At 45.2% G+C, this 21,591-nt stretch overlaps 1 protein-coding gene across 1 annotated transcript in view; it reads left to right on the forward strand.

Moving 5' to 3' along the window:
- LOC103697481 (L10-interacting MYB domain-containing protein-like) overlaps positions 1-15,137 on the forward strand; it is a 37,682-nt gene extending 22,545 nt beyond the window's left edge. The window contains exons 3-4 of the mRNA XM_039131026.1: positions 13,918-14,247; positions 14,345-15,137. Coding sequence (XP_038986954.1) covers positions 13,981-14,247; positions 14,345-14,857 — 780 coding nt within the window. The 5' untranslated portion in view covers positions 13,918-13,980 and the 3' untranslated portion in view covers positions 14,858-15,137. The remainder of the gene's footprint in view (positions 1-13,917; positions 14,248-14,344) is intronic.
- The last annotated feature ends 6,454 nt before the right edge of the window (positions 15,138-21,591 follow it).

A 21,591-nucleotide genomic window follows, 5' to 3' on the forward strand; every position in this document is an offset into this window, starting at 1 on the left:
CGCGCGCCTCCTCGCGCGCAAGGGCCTACGGTGCGCGCCGCTTGCGCGCCCGCAGCACCCGGCCCTCCTGGTCAGCTGGCCGCGCGCGCGCCTGCGCGCGGCCGTGCGCACGGGTTCGTGCGCGCGCCGCCTGCGCGCGCACACCCCTGCGCTCGGATGTCCGCCGGGCCATGCGCCCTGGTCACCTGCGTCGCCGGCCTGCGCGCAGCCATCGTGCCACGCTCGGCCGAGCGTGCTGTAGCGCGCGGTCCTCGGCCTCGCCTGGCCGTGCTTGCTGCGTGCGCGCGGCCCCTGCTGAAATGGCAGCGCCCCAGCCCGCCTCCGCACATGGGTTGGGGGCTGTCCACAGGGTGCGCGCTGCCTGCGCGCACCTCAGGCCTGGCCCTGCTGCGCCTCCTGCACATGGACAGCGCAGGACCAGCCCCCTTTGCGCACGCCTTGCGCGCGCCTAGGCCGAGGGGTGTGACAATCCTCCCCCGGCCGAAGATGTCGACGCCCTCGTCGACTCCTCCTGCACATATGAGAGGATCTGATCCTCAAATTGCCACAGATTTGCTGCTTGCTCCCAAGTAGCGTCCGCCACTTCCTCGCCTTCCCATTGAATCAAAAATTCATTGGTTCTCCCCACCTTGCGCCTCCCAAGTACTCTTTGGACTTTCTTAGAGTACTCCTTGCTGATGGTGGGTGGTGCCCTCCTTGGCACCGGTCTACTTGCATCCTCCGACTCATAGTAGGGGCGCAAGAAACTCACATGGAATGTAGGAAAAATCTTCAACCTCTCCGGCAACTCTAGCCGGTACGCCACAGTCCCACCTTGCTAGTACCTTGAAGGGCCCATCATACTTTGGCATTAGCCCCCGATGGAGCTTAATCTTCCCCATCTTCTTCCATAGTTGTGGTGTGATCTTTAGCAAAACAAGATCACCCACTCGGAACTCCAAGGGCCTCCTCTTGCGATCTGCAAATTTCTTCATGCGGCTGACAGCCTTTGCAAGACTCTCTTTGGCCTCTTCAATGAGTTCCTCCTTCTCCCGGAGCAAACGGTGGGCAGCCGGGCATGTGTCCCCATCTCCCTGGAGTGCAACCTCCAAAGGTGACATGGGCTGAAACCCCATGCTAAGCTCTGCTGGACTCATGCCGGTGGAAGAGGATCTATGGACATTATAAGAGAATTGAGCCACTTCCAGCAAATCTACCCAATTTCTTTGGCTCGCTGTCACATAGTGCCGCAGAAATTCTTCAAGTAACCCATTGATCCTTTCCGTTTGCCCATCGGTTTGTGGATGGTATGCTGTGGAAAACAGCAATTCCGAACCCATTAGTTTAAAAAGATGAGTCCAGAATTTACCAGTGAACCGTGGATCCCTGTCACAAACCACATCAGCTGGGACTCCAAAATGCTTCACTATCCCACTGAAAAACAGGTCTGCAGCCTTCTCTGCTGGACAAGGGAATGGTGCTGCCATGAAGACAGCATACATAGAAAACCGGTCCACGATCACATACACCGAACGCATCCCTTTCACCTCCGGCAAACCAGTGATGAAATCCATGGAAAGGGATGTCCATGGCCTCTCAGGGATGGGCAGAGGCTGCAGCAGCCCTGCCACCTTTCTGCGTTCAACCTTGTCCATTTGGCAAATGTGACAAGTCTTGACGTAGAGTTCGATGTCCTCCTCCATCTTCGGCCAATAATAGCTTCTTGACAACAAAGCCATCATGCGTTCAGCCCTCGGATGACCAGCCCACTGTGGGTCATGACTCTCTTTCAAAAGGGACTGCCGAAGACCTCCTCCCTTTGGTACAAACAGCCTCCTTCCACGTGCATATAACAGTCCATCCTCTTCAGCCCAAAATCTGCGCGTTACACCTCCCTGCACATCCTGCAGAATTCTTGCATACTCTTTATCATTAGCAGCAAAATCTTTGAGTTTAGCTAGGAAAGTGCTTTGGAAAGAAGTTAAGGCAGCAACATAGCCTTCAACAGTCTTCCTACTCAGTGCATCAGCCACCAAGTTTTGCTTGCCCGGTCGGTGCACCCAGTCAAAGGAAAATTCAGCAAGGAATTCCTGCCATCTCGCTTGCTTTGGGGACAACTTCTTTTGAGTAGAGAAGTAGGTATTGGCCACATTATCAGTGACAACTCTGAAGTGTGTACCCAGCAAGTAATGGCGCCACTTCTCCAAGCAATGAAGAACTGCAGTCATTTCCTTCTCATGGACTGAATATCGCTGTTCGGTAGCATTGAGTTTTCTGCTCTCAAATGCAACCGGATGTCCACTCTGTGACAATACCCCTCCAATGGCAGTGTTAGAAGCATCAGTATGCACTTCAAAAGGATGATCAAAATCTGGTAGCTTGAGTACGGGTTCGGTTGCAATTGAGGTCTTCAAATCAGTGAATGCCTCACTGCATACCGCAGTCCATTCCCATGACTTGTCTTTCTTCAAGAGATCAGTAAGGGGACTTGCAATCCTTGAGTACCCCTTTATGAATCTTCTATAGTAATTTGCTAGACCTAAAAAGGCCCGCAATTCACCAACTTTGGTAGGGATCGGCCAATCTTGAATTGCCTTCACCTTGTCCTTCTCCATATGGATTCGGCCATGGCTTATGAGATGACCCAAAAAGGATATCTCTTCTTGGCAAAATTGACACTTCTCTTTTTTGATGTACAACTTGTTGGTTCTTAAGGATGAGAATACAAGTCTTAGATGTTCTAGATGATCTTCAAGACTATTGCTAAAGATAACAATATCATCTAGGTATACAACAACAAACTTGTCTAGGAAAGGATAAAGAACATCATTCATGAGGTTGCAAAATGTAGCCGGGGCATTAGTAAGCCCGAAGGGCATAACCAAGAACTCAAATGAGCCATACCTCGTAATGCATGTAGTCTTGGCCTCATCTCCTTCAGCAATCCTTACTTGCCAATAGCTCGACCTCAAATCAAGCTTTGTAAAGTATGATGCCCCTGCCAATCTGTCAAAGAGATTTGAAGCATTAGGTATAGGATATCGGTTCTTGACCGTTACCTTGTTAAGAGCCCGGTAATCAATACACATTCGAAGGGATCCATCCTTCTTCCTTTGGAACAACACCGGTGCTCCAAAGGGTGCCTTGGAAGGTCGGATCAGTCCAGCCTCCAAGAGCTCATCCAATTGCTTGCGCAACTCAGCCAGCTCTAAGGGTGCCATACGGTATGGTGCTTTTGCTGGTGGTAATGAGCCTGGCAGCAGCTCAATCTGATGGTCTACCGGTCTTCTAGGTGGAAGCTCTCTTGGCGGCATAATGTCCAAGAAATCAGCCAACAATTTCTGCACTGGTTGGGGAATTTCCTGCTGTACATCGGGCTGAATCTCCCTGACAGCAGCAAGGAAAGTGTTTTCCCCATACTTCAGCCCCTTGCTGGCCTGTTTGGCCGTCATCATCACCCCCTTGCCCTTAGGCTTAGGAGCACTTGCTTCGGTCTTCACAAAACATGGGGATCTTTCATCTCCAATCAAGATCCCACCCAAGAAAGGCATAAGGCTCACCTTGGCAGCCACAAAGAACTCCATACCTAATATCAAATCAAAGTCATCAAGAAGTACAATCATGAGAGTACATTTACCTCTCTAGGAGCCAAACTCAAGGGAAACGTCAGCAACTCCATTCACTGGTGTGGCCCCGGAGTTGACAGCCTTGATCTTGCTTGGGCAATTGGACACCTTCAAACGCATGCGCTCAGCTTGACATGAAATTATTAGTTGCACCCGTGTCCAGCATTGCCCGCACTCCTTCCTTGTTGACTCGTACCATGGTATACATCAGCCCCGTGTAGAGAGGAGGGATCTTTGGCTCTGCAGCCATTGCACTTATCATTTGCAAAGGATTGACACGAGTTGTGCCCCCTTCCTCCCCATCATGTGCTGCAGTTTCCTGCACCGGCAGCACATTAAGGGTCTTTTTCTTTGGGCAATTTCGGGCAAGATGGGGTTCACCACATATGAAACACCCCCAAGAACTCTTGCCCTTCTCTTGCTGTTGCTTCTTGGACTGTAGAACAGCAGGCTTCTTCTTCTTTGGATCGCCATTTGTCTTTCTTCTCTTCGGCCATCCTCCCTTTGCCGGCTTGGCATCCGAAGGCTTGGGCTTAGCCTTCAGTCCAGCACCTTGATTGTTGGTGCGGTAGTCCACCAAAGCTTCCGCAGCAGCCATTGCCGAGGGGATATCCCGAACCCCTTGGCGTCGAAGCTCCGTCTGCGCCCATGGCTGCAAGCCCGACAGAAAATTGAAGAGCTTGTCTTCCTCGGACATATTCGTGATGTCAAGCATAAGGGAAGAGAACTCCTTGACATACTCACGAACGGCTCCCGTATGGCGAAGCTTCTTGAGACTTTCCCTTGCAATCCAAGAAGTATTGCAAGGAAGAAATTGATCACGAAGGTCTTTCTTCAAGGCATTCCATGACTCCACATGAGGGCGTCCAGCACTCAGGTCATCTGCCACCCGAGTCCACCATAGTTTTGCATCACCATGCAAGAACATGGTGGCCATATTCACCTGGTCACAGTCGGGTACCTTTGCAGCCTTGAAATAGTTTTCAAGATCCCATAGGAAGTTCTCCAATTCCTTAGCATTTCTTGCACCACCGAAGGGTTTGGGTTCTGACACCTTAACCCTTCCTCCATGATCTGCATGGGAAGAGGACGCTGCTGGGGCATTGAGCATGTAACGCTTCAGCAAGCTTACCTCCTCCAAGGAATGTATTCGGTTCGACATGCTCTCCACCAAACCGGCTTGCTTAGCCTTTTGGTGTTCGGACCGGACCTCCACATCTTGGACCAGATCTTGATGAGAAGCCTCCAATGTAGCCAGCCTCTCTTGGTGCTCGGTGGAGATGGAAAGCAAATCAGGGAACTCATCTTCACCCGGGTTACCCACTATCTCTTCTAGCCGGGTAACTCGTTCCGCCAACGTCATGGTGCTGAGAGCACACCAAGATCACTTCAAGAACTCCCCAAGAACAGCAAGAACGCTGCTCTGATACCTCCTGTCACACCTTTGGGAGAGCGGAATGGAAACACCGAAATTTTTCTCGAGTCTTCCTCCTCCCGGCGTGCGGCACTTGACTGTTTTCCTGCAAAACAGCAAGTCAGCCTACCTTGCACTCTCTCGGGCCAGGATCATGCCCAAGTGCACCTTGGTTTGGCATAACAATGCCTCACCAATTCCTTCTCAGCAATGTACACACATACGCTCAAGAATATGGGGAAAGAAGCTTCATTGAACCCTCCAACGAAAATCCCTCACAAGCCGAGGAACATAGCCTTGCAATCAGCCCTTCTCAAAACCCCCACGCCACCCACACACAGGTAGCTCAGCCAAGCCCCTTTTGGCTGAATGGATCACTCCCCTTACAATGGCCGAATGACCCAATACCTCACTGCATACACTCAGCTCTTTCTCCCATGAAATCCCCTTCGGCCCAGCCCCCAAGAACTCCCTCTCGGTGGAATGGACTCCAGACTTCTTCTCTTCCGGATGGGAGAAATGTACCACTGAGCTCTGCCACTTTGGCCTTGATGCAGCCTATTTATAGCCTGCCCAAGTGGCAGCTCACAGTCCAAATGTCAGCTTGCCATTGGCTGCTGTTCAACTGATTCTTGCCTTGCTGGCAGCAACTGCCCAACCTCCCAGCCAATCACCTTGCTGGTTGGCTAACTGCATAACCACCAGGCCAACTACCCAGCCACATGGCCAACTGTTTTGCCACCTGGTCAACCGCCCAAGTGACTTGGCAGCCACGCTGGAGCCCGGCTGGCGCCCAGCTGCCTGGCAGCCCATGTGCCACTGTTGGCTGACTTGGCCAGCCACCGCCTGGCCTGTGTCCATGCGCGCACGCCCACGCGCTGTGACATCCGCGCGCGCCCTGCCGCGCGGCACCGCCGAGTGCCTGGCTGTGCGCCCAAGCTGCGCACGGTCCAAATGAGTGCGCGCCTCCCTGCGCGCAAGGTCCCGCATGCGCACGCCTACGCCATGCGGGGTCTCTCCTTAGTGTGCGATCACTTCGCACACAGTTTCATGGCTTGGTGCTGTCTTGCACCGAGTCATGGCACTGCTGCCATTTGCCATGTCGCGCGCCTCCTCGCGCGCAAGGGCCTACGGTGCGCGCCGCTTGCGCGCCCGCAGCACCCGGCCCTCCGGGTTCGTGCGCGCGCCTGCGCTCGGATGTCCGCCGGGCCATGCGCCCTGGTCACCTGCGTCGCCGGGCTGCGCGCCCGCCTGCGCGCAGCCATCGTGCCACGCTCGGCCGCGCGTGCTGTAGCGCGCGGTCCTCGGCCTCGCCTGGCCGCGCTTGCTGCGTGCGCGCGGCCCCTGCTAAAATGGCAGCGCCCCTGCCCGCCTCCGCACATGGGTTGGGGGCTGTCCACAGGCAGCGCGCACCTCAGGCCTGGCCCTGCTGCGCCTCCTGCATATGGACAGCGCAGGACCAGCCCCCTTTGCGCACGCCTTGCGCGCGCCTAGGCCGAGGGGTGTGACGAGGGAGGCTGGCGCCGGCTGGCAGCAAAGTTGGTGGCGAACTGCCTGCCGAGTTGCTCAAAAGAGGACACCGTGTTCGGCTTCAGTCCAGAAAACCAAAGCCGAGCGGTCCCTCGGAGGGTTGCTGGGAAGGCCTTGCAAAGTATGGCCTCCGAGGACCCTTGTAGGGCCATGAGGGCCCGATAGCTCTCCAAGTGGTCGAGAGGGTCGGTGATTCCGCTGTAGGGCTCCATCTGAGGCATTTTGAACCTCGCGGGAACCGGCTCATCCTCGATCCGGCTGGAGAAGGGGGACTTGGTAGTGAACTCAAAGTCTCCCTCTTGCCTCGCCTTCTTGCTGTGGAGTGCCGCGATCTGGCGCTCCAGATGCTCAACTTTTCGGTCGAGCTCCCCTGCCTGCGGAATTGTTGCCGTGGTTTGCACCGGCTCACGGCGGTCCGGAGCTGACTCAGCCTCAGAAGGCTGGAGTCTTCTGTCGAGATCTTCCCCCGGCAGCTCTCTCTGGGGGGAAGTCCGCTCCTCGTTATTGGCTCTGGAGGAGCCATGTAAATTCTGGCCGGGGAGAACCGGGCCGTTGGGAGGAAATTCCGGCGGGAACTGGGCCCGCGGGGGAAGCGTTGGTAAAGCTTCCTCGCGTCGCAGGCCCTGAACGGCGGCGGCCAGGGCCTGGACTTGCTGTACTAAGGCGTTGAACTGTTCCGGCTGGACCTGAGGAATTGGGTCAGCCGGAGTTGGAGAATTCTGGACGGAGCGTCCAGGACTTTGCGGGGGACGCCGGGAGATGTTGGAGGCTCCCTTCTCAACTTCATGACTGCTACTCGGTCCCTTCCTCTAGCGCCAACTGTTGCTGGAAATTGGACCCCGGGGCAATCTTCGGTCGAGTGAGAGGGAGCAGCGGGTCACCACGGCGGGGCGGCGTCCTCCGCTTGGGGTTGCCGGAGAGAGGGAGCTGGGGGTCCTCACGGCGGGGCGGCGATCCGTCGGCGAGCGGCGTCCTCCGTTTGGTGTGCCTGCAAACAAGCCGGTGGCCGGGTCTTCCGGCGCCGGCCCTCCGACGCTCAAGTCAGGGAGGGGGCAAATAATGTTAAAGAGGAGATAAAGTGTTTGTAGAGCGTGTAATTTTTTTCTCCCCCCGCCTGAGAAGCCAAGGTTCCCTTTTATAGGCGGGGGTCGGTGTACCTGTGATGTAACGGGGCGAGGCCGTAGTACGGCTTGGCATGTTGTCCAGGTCGGCGCACGGTCAGGCGAATTATTACATCGATGTCGGCGGTGAGGTCGTCGTACGACCTGAATTGGGGCGCTGCCAGGCGAATTATTGCATCGGTGTCGGAGGTATGGCCGAGATCGGGGACTTATCATGGTTGACTAAACTCTGCTGGGCTAACTTGCCGTGGAGAGCCGAGGATCCGTAGATGTCAGAAGCCATGCGCATTAATTGTGGAGTAAGCCGGAGATCCGCATTAATTGTCGAGTAAGCCGGAGATCCGCATTAATGGTGGAGTAAGCCGGAGATCCACATTAATTGTAGAGTGAACCGGAGGGTTACAGCGGCCATGCGCAATAAATGCTGAAGCAGTGGCAGGGTATGGTCCTCAGTTGGACCTCGGAGGAGTACGGCCGTAGTAGGTGGCTGACAAGGGTAGACCTTGAGCATCAAGATTTTTCTAGGTCGGATGTCTTGAGGTCGGGCGTTCTGAGGTCGGATGCCGACTTCGGCTGTTCAGGTTCGGCGATTGTGCGGCTTCTTGGGGGCATTCGTGTCACTTGGGGGAAAAATCTTATTCCCCCAACAATAATATTTAAACATCTTTTTAAATTTAAATTTATTGAAAATATATAAATAAATAAAAATAAAAAATTAATATTATATATTAGATAAATCAGATATACTTTCTGACGTAAAAAAATTATCTTTATTGTAATAAAATTTTTCTATCTTTAAATAATTGATAAAATGACGTATTTGATAAATCTGCATGAATAGAGCCATCAAGAGAAAAGAAGCTAGAGCGTGATATTGGTTGGGATCATAGGTAAATGCTCTCGGATTAGCACTATTGAAAGTGCAACATAGAGTTCAAAAGAGGATTTTAGTTGGTGGTTACCCCAATATATTTATTTGCCGAAAATGGCCACAGAAGGCTCGACAGCTGATGAAGTACTTTGCTGATTTTAGAACAGCGAAGGAGAGGATTTCCAGAAAGAAGGCGGAGGTGGACCACCGAGCAGCAGAGCCATCTTCCTATCACTCTAGGAAGTCAGAAGAAGCGTCTGCTCTAAATGACGAGGAGGCACAGATTCAAGCTGTTATATAGGTGAGCCTGGATGATCATTGACAACAAGATAAGGTGGCCAGGAATGGGCTCAATTTGGGCCTTTATAATACGAGTCGGGCTCTGGTTCTACGAGCGGCAGGGCGGATCCAGAGTTTCAGAGAACCTTCTCAGTCAAGGAGGACGTCAATAGATGCGGTGGTCGTATTGTATCTATGCTAGAGACTTTTAGTAGTAAAAAGAAGTCATCCAAAGAGATTCCACCAGAAGCAATAATCCATATTTAGATCCATATGACTTTTCCAACAGAGATTTGAAGCAGCAGAGGGTTGACACAATGCTGAAGAAGGATAAAAAGAAGGATATGTGGTGAGCTATTGGATCTTGATTTTACTTCAGCCACATCTTAGCGAATTTGGCAGACAATACGTATTCTCCAGGCTCGAAAAACATCTACGATGAGCTTCTTGAAAATAATGAGCTAGAAAAATAGATTGCCTCATACAAGAGCAAGTGGCCCATATATGGAATGACGGTGATGTGTGATGGTTGGACCGGTCCTACTAGATAGAGCATTATCAACTTTTTGATATATTGTGATACAAAGAGAAATTGATGGAGGAGGTGATTGATCAAGTAGAAAAGAAAAATATCGTGCAGGTCATCACTAATAATGGGCCACAATATAAGGCCATTGGGCAGATCTTGATGGAGCAGCAGCTATATATTTTTTGGACCCCATGTGCTGCATATTGTATCGAATTTATGTTGATAGACATTGCGAAGATTCGTAGGGTGCAACAGACAATGGAGACGTTCAAAACCATCACCAGATATATTTATAACCATGCATGGGTCCTTTCACTGATGAGGAGGTATGTAGGGAGAGAAATCTTAAGACTAGGAGTCATATGATTTGCTACCAACTACGTTGCACTCGATAGTCTTCTGGAGAAAAAAGCAGCCTTACTCAGATATTTGTCAGTCTCGAGTGGTAGTAAAGTAAATATGCAAGGGCCGACACTTAAGGGAGCATTGTTACGGACTTGGTGATGAGATAGACATTCTCGCAGCGGGTCTTTACGATAGTGAAGGCTATTAGACCATTGTATGAAGTATTTCGGATCGTGGACAACGAGAGATACTTTCAGATGGGCTTGTATCACATGATGGAGATGGCAAAGATTCAGATCATGAAGGCAGATCCATTGTATGCCTAGGAGTACATCGACATCATTGAGCGACGGTGGAACTACCAGATGAGTAGAGACTTGCATCTAGCAGGTAAGCAAGAACACTGAAAATTAGACTGCTTCTGTACTTTGTGTAATTTTACTAAAACAATAACGAACTCTATTTGGAGCATACTATTTGAACCCTTGGTTTCAGTGCACCATAGCTGGATCGATATGGATGACGAACTTCTGGCCGCTCTGCGTAATGTGATTTATAAGATTGAGCCTGATCCAGAAGTCGTGGCCCTATGTCTAAAAGATGTAAGTAACTTAAGTGATGTGGAAGTTAATTGGTATCTTCAATTATTAACATATTACAAGACGATTTTTTGCATAGACTAAAATATTTAGAGAGGGCACCGAGAGCTTTGGAGTCTCGACAGCTGTTGTAAGTAAGAAAAGTATGAATCCAGATATATTACACATCAAGAGGACATTTATCTTAATTAGATGGTTACTAATATGGTACTATTTTATAAATATTTTTTTTAATATTTTTGTAGTTGAATGGTGGATTTATTTTGGTTTGTCCACGATAAATCTTAAGCGTTTAGCTATTCGAATTCTTTCTTAAACGGTCTTCTCGAGTGATTATGAGCGCAACTCGTCCACCTTCGCCCTCATCCACAGCAAGCAGAGAAACCATTTGACATAGAAGCACCTCAACGATCTTGTATATGTTCACTACAATCTGAGGTTGAGGCTAAAGTGCATTCAGAAGAAATTGGTGCTAAAGTATATAGATCCGATCCATTGTGCTTTCGTTGATGATGAGAATGATCCTACAATCGGATGGCTTGTGGGCCAGCAGCAGGAGCTCAAGCTTGATGAGCGAGGATCGCCTCTACGATTGGCCAGTTTCATAGCCTGCAAGGCTAAGGTTGATGCAAGGCAATGGGTAGAAAATAATATTCTACACATCCTTCCAGCTGATTAACCACAGCCATAGGAGAGCCAGTCACCATATGACTTCTTGTCCGAGACTTTCTCTCAGAGATATGATCGAGAGATGCTTAGACGAGGCCACTACGCTACTCAGTCGACTCAATCAACTCGGTCGGTCAGAAGGGCGACATACATCCTCCCAACATAGCCAAATAGAGGGGCACGAAGGGTAAGTAGACAACGAAGGCCACGAAGGGTAAGAAGGTAGCTGGCCAGTGCACCAAGAAAGAAAAAACAAAAGGCACCTGTAGCCCCAATGGAGAGTGTCGAGTAGTTCACTTAGATTCAAAGACCAGAAGCAGCAGTTCTGGTGGTCATAGATTTGTTGGCCAAAAAAAAGTGAACATGAGACCATTTATGAGACAGCTGCAGGATGGTCTTCAATTCACTGGTAAGTCTCAGTTTATGCATCATACATAGGATGGAGATTACGGTGCATGATTTGGTGGAGCCTGCGAGGATCTGATTGCATATAGTAGACGCGTTCCTCGAGGTCATTTAGGAAGACACGATGCAGCTGCAGATGATCTCGTACGTGGAGTAGAATCCATAGACGTATCAGATTTCGAGTCGTATATTGGATCCTATTACCTGCAGCCACAGACAACCTATGACCCATACGAATACGGATATAGATATAGTATGTCTGAGGCATCTTCCGGTGGCTATTATCCTACGCAGCTTAGAGCATCTTATGGATCGGATTTTGCTGCCGGCTTATTTGGATGTGCCCCTTCACAACCATTTTATTGGTCAGTTTATTAACCAGAAGATACTTTTCAGAGCTAGAGCTTCAGCGAGAGATTTGAGAGTGCTTATAACTTGGAACACGTTCTTTATGGGATGAACATACAAGACTACAACGCTGCTTGGTTAGGGAGATGGGCTGATGTGCCTTCTGACTATGGTAATGATCCATATATTTACGAGAGGTATCACCACTCAATGAGATTTTAAATATCGGTATGTATGTTGTATTTTAAATATATATAATTGATTATATTATTTTATATTTTTTATTTCGCTACTTGATTTGAGAATATTTTACGTTGCTTTTTGTAGCATGCAATATCTCACTAATCATTTTATATTTTGTTTCATTTGAAAACAATAAGATGCATCATTTAGGTTAAACCGAGATCATAGAAACGTAAAAAAAATCAAAAGAACATCAAATTAGATTTAAAATCATTGAAAATGTTCAAAAAGATTGATTACCAATGACATCAACTTGAAAAACTTTCAAAAAAATGGATGTTCGGTACTGTACCGACCCATCCGCCGATCAGTACGGATCTCGGTACCGGTTCAGCAGACCTTGGTTAGAACTGTTACAGCCTGTGGTTTTTTTATTTTGTTTCTTTTTTGACTGATTTTAGTTTTTTTAATATAGTTTTTGATCATGATATTCAATCTAATATAGGCTGAGTGTTTTAACACAGACTGTTTAGAGTTGTTCTTGCTGAAAATTGGTTTATTTATAATTTTCTATGGTGAAAGCTTGTCTGGAAATATGGTCTTCTAGTGCTAATATGTTAAATTAGTGCATGCAAAGGTCTGGGACTATTAGATGCTAGAATGATTGGTGCTGTTGAAAATTTGCATCATTATGACAGTATGTACAGCAAAATAAAATTTACTGTTGGAGGTGGGATTGGAGAAGACCATGTACGTGTCTGGGAAGATAGTGGTCATCTCACTCTGTTCCCTGCTAATTTATGTCCATTTGTCTCTTTATAGTTAAGTTTGGTGACTATAGTGTGGGTGGATGGGAGCAAGTTCTGGTCTTGCTTAGATCTGGTCTAATTTTTCATGCTGTCTAAATGTAGTGCTTAATGTCACCCTTGCTATGTTTTGAGAATAGAATTGGCCTTGTTTATGTTGTTCATTTCAGCTTTAGCATCAATGGAATCCTATTCTTTTGTTTTTGCTTTTTTTTTTTTCTACTAGAAAAAGAATTTCTTTGTTCTTATTTGAGGAACTGGTTCTTTCACGCGTTAATTCTTATTTTCCCCAATGCAAGCCTCAATTTTGTGTTCAATCTACACCTCTATTATATTCATCTGCAGCTATCAGATTTTGTGCTGTGAACTCATTTATATTCAATTCAGGCCTTAATTCTTATTTTTTTCCCAGCCCAAGCCTCAATATTGTGTTCAATCTACACTTCTCTTATGTTCACTTTTGGCTGTCAGATTTTGTGGTTTGAACTCATTTATATTGCTCATTTCCAGTTCCCATGCTGGAAATGAGAATTGGCTTGATCTAAGTCTTGATTGCAGCCTCATTTATATGGGCTCACCCTAACCATTTTTTGTATCTCTGCTGTTTTCATATGTGGTGATGTGAAATTCAGATGTGAGAATCTCCACATGGTGCTACGAGAATATATACCATTACATAATTTGTTTATGGTGGTCATGGTTTTATGTTATATATGCTACGAAGTTGTGAATATTCTTGTATGTCATCCATGGTCACATCTATTGTATACCCTTGCCATTTTTTTCATTCTGATAATGTTCTACATCTTTGGTTTAATTTATTTATTTATTTTATTTGTGACTCAATCTAAGCCTGCTATTTATGCTAGTTTACCACTTATTGTGCTGCTTGACTAGTGATCAAGTATTTTCCTGTATTTTGCAAAATATGAAATTCAGTTTGCTGTAATCTGGTAACATACTTTGCTATATATACTATTAAAATTTGGAGCCCTGTCTAGGTCTTCCATTCTTTCCTTTAGGAAAAGAGAGAGAGACAGAGAGAGAGCGAGAGAGAGAGAGAGAGAGATCTGCCTGAGGTTTAGCTAGTATCTTTGTTCTATGTTGATTGATTTATCATACATTTTACTTTTGCTGCTATATAATGCTGCTATGGTTACTTCTTCTTGTATCTGTTGTATCTGAATATTTGATGTTAGACATGCCAACAAAGAGAGTTGCTGCAAAGTCTGTTAGGGAACGCACTTCTAATTGGACCAATGCACTTGATGAGACCATGCTGAGGATATTGAAACAGGAGTACATGCTAGGAAACTATGTTGGGGGACAATTCACAAATGATGCCTGGACACAAATAGTCTCAACGTTTAATCTTCAGACGGGCTTAACTTACACTAAGGCCCATATCAAGAATCGTTTGAAGGTCTTAAAGAAGTCATTCTCATTGTACCATACCCTTGCAACCAAAAGTGGATGGGGATGGGATCCAGATAAAAATATGCTGATAATTGGAGATCTTTCAGACTGGGAAGACATGATAGAGGTAGGTGTTTATTTCTTAAGTTGTCCAGCTAGTAGTGTGGTTCAATCTATGCATCCTTTTTACCATCCATTTTATTTGGTGTTCTTTTTTAAAATAGGCAAATCCACAATATGCCAAGTGCAAGGACAGACCTTTCCCAGCTTTTGCGATCCTTGAGTTGCTTTGTGCAAACACATCAATTGCGAAGCATCAGGATAAAACGGCTCTAGATGCAAATGACAGGGATACTAGCTCTAACACATCCCGTGAAGTCTCTAGTTCCTCAAATCCCAGAAAAAGAAAAAGGACTGCTGTGGCAAAAGCTATACCAGATCCTGTGCAGACAAGAAGGAGGCGACCAAAGATAACTAAAGAACAAATCAGCTGTGCAAATGTTGCTGGACCGAGGGTGTATTCGATTGAAGATTGCATTGACAAGTTGGAAACACTGCCTAACATCTCCTCCGAAGCATTCCTTTCTGCCTGCGAGGCTTTCAAGGACGAGCATGATAGGTCCATTTTTATGCGACTTCATGGACCGTTGCTTAACATGTGGATCGATAGGCAGGTTGCTAAGCACTCCATATCAGCAGTCCAGGTGGTAGTACCCTCCCAGCAGCAGTCACCTTAGTGGTTCTGGTCAGACCACAAGCAGCAATGCTGCGAAACTTACTACCCCTTAAAGACGGGAGACTCTTTGATTTTGACAAAGTTTTTGTTTTTCAGTTATGTATAGTTCACCACACTGGATGGTGGAATGTCAACTTCAAATTTCGTGATGTCTTAATTTGCCATTTTATTATCGTCCTACTTCTAGTTCCAAGTTATTTTTGCACTCAATTTGTAATTTATGCTTTGGATCGTTTTGATTTGATTATATATGAGGATGAAATCTGGGTCAGTCTGCAAAATTGACAATTGAACTTTTCGGGAGGGGGAGTTTTGGAGGCCTCCCCATCTATGTGCAATTAAGGGGGGATGAATGAGTTCATGCTGCTATACATAGGGGCATTTTCATATGAAGTCCTTCAACGTGCAAAATGTTATTACTGGTATTTTTAATGAAACCCCTAACAGAGGGTGTAATTAAGCTGGATTAGCAATGACATCATGACAATAACTTGCCTGTATTTCCTTGTTCTGAACTGTACGGTTCATGCCACGCTGAAGTGCCCAAGTTGTATATTTCTGAACAGTTCTATATAAATTCTGAGCAGAGTACTGGTCTCTAATTTCCAAACAAATGTCCATGGTACCCGTGCAAGCATTTTAGTGCAAACTAGTTTAAATTTAGATAACTCTGTGCTTGAAAAAAGAAAAGAAATGTTACTCCATCCGAGACAAATGCAATATTGTAAGGTTGACATAGTTGTGAGCATTCAAGAACAACTTGATTGCTTTGTGATGTATCTTAGTGAGACAATGCTAAAGACAATGACTTACCTGGGACATGATAGCTTTTTAATTCCCTGTATCTTTCTGTTTTTTCTTCCATTATGAGAAAACTGCTCCATGAATGTAATATCTCACAAACAAGAGATTAAGACCGCATCACTATTGATCTACTAGTGGCAAGATCTAACAATTTTGTCATTCATGAAAGTCTGTTGAATTGCTTGTAGTGCAGGTCATTCTCTAACTAGGGTGGCTCCCCTGAAAATTGTTATAGTGGAAAATGAGTTTGATGGCATAACACGACCGAATTGGTCCAAGTCATAACTCATATGGTATCCTGCCTAGCCGGACCAAGTCTATCTTGGTGATAGCAGGATGAACAAACCCATAGACCCCAAGATCATATGTCACCTAATGAGAAAAATATAGCCCAGATGGATATTTCTCAGCTAGGCATCTATCCTAAGCCGATCTAGGCCCTCTTACCTTGGCAGCCGATTTTTCCACCATATGAAAAAGATCGTTCTATCTAAATACAGTGCAATCCCAAATAGTTACAGCATAACTCTAGGTTGTTGATGTTAGATGTATGCCCTAGAAGCCAATCTGACTGATACATTATTTATTCTGCGATATAGTTTTGTACTTGACTTTGTTATTATTTAATAATATTGGACATCTTTTTTCATTCATGTTATATATGTGTCCATAAATCGTCCAAAGAATTAATAAGATGATGATACATATTCTCAAGTGTTGAGAATTTGAGCCATGTGTTATTGGTGATTAACTTCTAAATGCTCCTGATCGATGGATTATCATGGGGACGGTGATTGATCCAATGAGATTAGTGCATAGATCGCTTTTTTTTGGATGGACAAGTCTCGAGTCCACAGTGTAGGGACACTGGAGTGATAGTGCAGGTGCTTATTAGAGAACAAGGGTACCGAGCGTGACCAAAGCAAGAAGTCACTTGGATGTCTATCCACTCGTTAGTGACTTACTTGATGTTGCAGTAGTATGACTGGTCCTTTGACCTATGGTGCCTCGGCTATTCACAGTGAGGTTGTTGTAGTTTGACTGCACATATATATGGTCTCTAGCCATATCGATCCTTGTGATGCAGATTGACAGTAGTAGGTGTTAGGATTTGTGTCCTAAAAGTCAATCGTCAGCCTGTTGATGATTGAATTATATATGAATTAATAAATTAATAAAAGGTTATTTGGCATTATTCATCGCATATATTTTGTACATCTTCTTGAACTCTAGTAATGTGATGAAGTCCGTAGGACTCTTTTAAAAGATAAAGGAGGATTTGTCTATGAGTCCTTAAACCTGTTCGCGACCAAACGATATGCTATTACTAGGGCAATAGTATTATCAAGAATACGTCTATGAGTCATTGGTTGTCTTTTTAACTAAGAAGTGTCGAGACACTGATATGCCACACAGGTGAAGTGTAGGAATACATTTCACTGAACATGACCAGTTCCAGAATGCTCTGCTGTCAAGAGATGTTTCGAGTGGATATGGGTGTATGTGTCCCTCTGACCTGAGATCACCACGATGACTAGCAAGCAACTCACTGTACTTTGGTACCAGACTATCTAAGTTTCTAATTTAGTGATGGAAGGTTACTGGGTGCAGTCAAGTACTTGCGAAGTCGGTGTGTGAGTCAAGATAGAATTGACCCCTTCTGGTGATAGGAGATAATGCCTTTGTGTTCAATTTAGCAAAATCTTGGCTAGGATAATCCTTGTGAGGAGTCACAGGATTTGTAAAGTTGAAAAATATTCCAACCCGACTTTGGCCGGTATCCAACCGGACCACCCATTCCAATAGTTGCAACTGACTCATCATTATTGTATGACAATTCCAATGGTTGATACGCACCAGTGCGCGCACGCGCCTCCAATGTATATAGACGCATTGGACTCATTATCACACAACTAATGGGAGGCTATGACGTGGTCATCTCCATTAACCATATCATTTTATGGACCTAATAATTTAGAGGATTTTTATAATAAAAAGTTGACTCAATCCAAATCCTCCCACTGACTTCATAAGTCAGGTATCATAGGAAATAGATTCAAGTCAATGCACCTAAATCAGTCCAACTGATTTTCTTACAGGCATGGGTTAATTAGAGTCAATCAGAGATCTGATCAAAAGAGATTCACCAAGATGGCTAGGTAAGTGAGATCAGCGGAAGGGTATGCCATTAACTTGACTGGACCGAAACCAAGCAAGTAGCTCCCAATTAAAAACCTACTGATTACAGTTGCCTTTGGCACCAACTGGTTTATCAATTTCAATTCGATCAATATCATAACTCAAGCTCAACCACGAAGCCTAAATCAACATCCATTTGGTCTAATCAGAGACATGGACTTGATCAACTACAACTATTGCAAAGATTAAGAGTAATCTTGACCCAATCTAAGAAACAACTTTAATTAGATTAGATCAACTACTCTACCAAGTTTGATTTCAACCATTGAGACCAAATCAATTGGATTTGATTTAGCTAACCCATGAATTATGCAATGTCTTAGACGTTCAAATTGTTAGATGTATGCCCTAGAAGCCAATCTGGCTGACACATTGTTAATTCTGGGACATAATTTTGTACTTGACTTTATTATTATTGAATAAATAAAAGGCATCTTTTTCAGTCATATTGTTTATGTGTCTATGAATCGTCTAAAGAATTAATAGGTTAATGATGCATATTCTCAAGAGTTGAGAATTTGAGCCATGTATCATTGGTAATTAATTTCTAAATGCTCCTGATCGATGGATCATCACGAGGACGGTGATCGATCCGATGAGATCAGTGCACACATTACTTTTCTTGAGGATGGACGAGACTCGAGTCCACGGTGTGGGGACACTGAAGTAATAGTGCAGGTGCTTGTTAGAGAACAAGGGTACTGAGCGTGACCAAGACAAGAAGTCACTTGGATGTCTATTCACTCGTCAGTAACTTGCTTGATGTTGCAGTAGTGTGATTGGTTCTTTGACCTGCGGTGCTTCGGCTACTCATAGTGAGGTTATTATAGTTTGACTGTACGAATACATGGTCTCTAGATATATGGATCCATGCAGTGTAGATTGGCTGCAGTAGGTTCACTGTAGGAGTAGGGTATGCACCTATATGGTATATGTCGACCTTGATAGATAAGGAGATATCCTATGTGATTTATAAGACTAAGTTCATAAGACCTCGGCCGGGGCAGTATACACAGTGGAGAAAGAGTTTTTCACTCTCAATCTTAAGTCGAATAAATCTTGACATATGACAGACGATGGGGTTTGATGAGTTGTTCATGACCTCCGTCCTATAGGAATCCACGATAGAAGGACTGTATCATACGATAACGCACCTAGAGGTTCATTGTTCTATTCTACTGGGTTGCCACTACATACTGCTAGGTGTCACTTGTGGATGTTGGGACTCACGGGCATTTACCTGATGATCGGTAAACCCTGACGAGTAGAATTGAAAGTGTTTCAGTCCACTGAAAGGTGTTTCAGTGATATTAAGATGGAGATCTCAATATGTCTCATTACCAGTCAGATTAGAACCTATAAGGTCACACACATTAGAGGTTCTGATTATTAGGATTGTCGAATTGTGATTTGGAATCACAATGTCAATTGTTAATAAGATTGATGTTTGAAATAACCCACTAAGAGTTAGTGAGTTAAATAAAAGAATTAAATAATTATAATTAGATTATAATTAAGTCTTTTATTGCTGATTAATTGAGTCAAATTATGTTGGGTCTGACCCAAAAAAATTTGACTCAAATCCTAGTCAAGAGTTGGCTAGATCGAGTCCCTAAAAACCCTGCTTAATTCAACTTTTTTTCCCTGAAGAGCCTCCCTCTTGATGCCTTATTTTGAGGAGTCAAAATAAGCAAGAGGGGGCAGCCAAGAGGGCAAGGAGGGGCGTGGCCCTCTCTCCTTCTTTGCTGGGAGCCGGCACCCCTTGATTCTTTCCAAGAATCAAGGGGCCAGCCAATTAAAAAAAGGAGGCGCCAAGGAATCCTAGTGGGACTAGGACCCTTGGCGCCTAGGGTTTTGAACCCTATAAAAAAGGAGCCCCACACCCCAAGTTTTTCAAGACTTCTTCTCCCAGGCGTGGGGCAGCAAGGAGGAATTTTTGGGATATTTAAATCAGCAATGAAAAAGGAGAGAAGAGAATCAAAACAAAAAAAAAAGTTTCTTCTTCCTTTGAAGGCTGCACAAGGTGGGATCTTTGTGATTTCTTCTTCCTTCTTCTTCGACATCCAAAAGAGGCTTTTGCAAGGAGCTAGCACCCCGGTGAAGCCCCATCTCTGATTTTCAGCAACCTCATGTGGATACTTATAGAGGCCGGACGTTTGTGCGGCTACAAGGAACCAAACCACGATCATCGGTTGCGGTGTTCTTCTACCCGCACAAAGGTGAAGATGAGATCTTCATTTGAATTTTTAGATTTCTGATTTGCTGGTAGTTTAACAATTCATAATTAATTATTAGATCTTAGTTTAGTCCCCATCTGAATTCAAAAGGGTTCTGAATCGTTCTGATTCAAAAATTTTTTGAAATCCACCCGATCCTGTTCCGGCGTATGCGATGCACCGGGCCCGGCATGCGGATTCCGCCGCGATCGTCGCGCCGCTGTGGGGTGAACCAATCAGTGGTATCAGAGCATGGTTTTTGGGGAACCAATTAAGATAATAATTAATTGATTATGAATTAGTTCTGATTTTATAATTATTATGCATGCTGAAAAATTCTGCATGCTGAAATTTCGTGATTGCTGAAATTTTCAGCATGCTGATTTTGTTAGATCGATCATGCGATGTTAGTTTTAAAATTCTGATATGATTATGATGTTTAAAATTAAGGTATTGCATGATCTGGATCTCAGATGGTTGCATAATAAAATTAAAATCAGATTAGATAAAATCATGCATAAGATGCATGTGGTGATGATCATAGGATTCAAACCCTTTTGGTATCAAATGTAAAGACCTGCGATGTGATCTGTAATGTTATGTAATACTTTCAGATGCTTGCATGCATCTTATTTGATGTTTTGAGGGGCCTCTGTGCCTCCTAAAAGAGATGTAATTTATTTTATATCTGGTTGTATTTCTGTGATGTAATGTACGTCAACGATCAGTCGAAGATAGTACATGAGATGAACGGCGATCTGAGCAGTTGATGGCGATTGGATCAAGAGTTGATCGAGGATCGAATCAAGGAGGCTTAGGACCAATTCAAGAGTTGAAGACCAGTTGATCGACTGACGTGCATGTGCTTGTAATATGACCTAATTAGAATCCATGATCATCACCTATTTAAAATTCAGCTTTTATTTATTGCTGCGATTTTGACTGCCTGCGATGTGCTGTTTGCATGTGATGCGAATGTATGCGGGATAGATAGATTTACATATGATGCAAACTAGTAGAGCAATCCCACTGAGACCTAAACTAAAACCTCCTCAATCAGTCAAGAGTGAACCAACATAAGCGAGTCATATTAGATTAATTGATCTAATTGGTGTCTAGGAAAGCATGAAAGGTGGTTACTTAATTATGAAGAGCTCAAGGTTGCAAACACTAAGACATGATTAACCAATATTAAGTCCACAGGTCTTCCACCGTAGTATAGTTGCTAAGGTCTTTCTGGTGTTGGTTTGTCTCGGCTGGACACAGTGGGCAAGTTTCATCGGGGGGCTGGACCTCTCTATTGACATGAGATGTTGTTGTTGGAAACCCCGCCCATGCCGCTGATAATTCAAAACAAAATCAGATGGCAGCGGAATCGGCATGTGCGGGATCGACGTTCATCTCATGAACGTTGTTTCATGAACCGTTCGTAGTTAGATAAGGATTAAAACTTTTAAAACCTTTAGGAAGATCATATCTTCACCTTGTGCGGGTAGATGATCACCGCAAACTAAAG

The sequence above is a fragment of the Phoenix dactylifera genome, chromosome 10, assembly GCF_009389715.1.
Source record: "Phoenix dactylifera cultivar Barhee BC4 chromosome 10, palm_55x_up_171113_PBpolish2nd_filt_p, whole genome shotgun sequence".
NCBI lineage: Eukaryota > Viridiplantae > Streptophyta > Magnoliopsida > Arecales > Arecaceae > Phoenix > Phoenix dactylifera.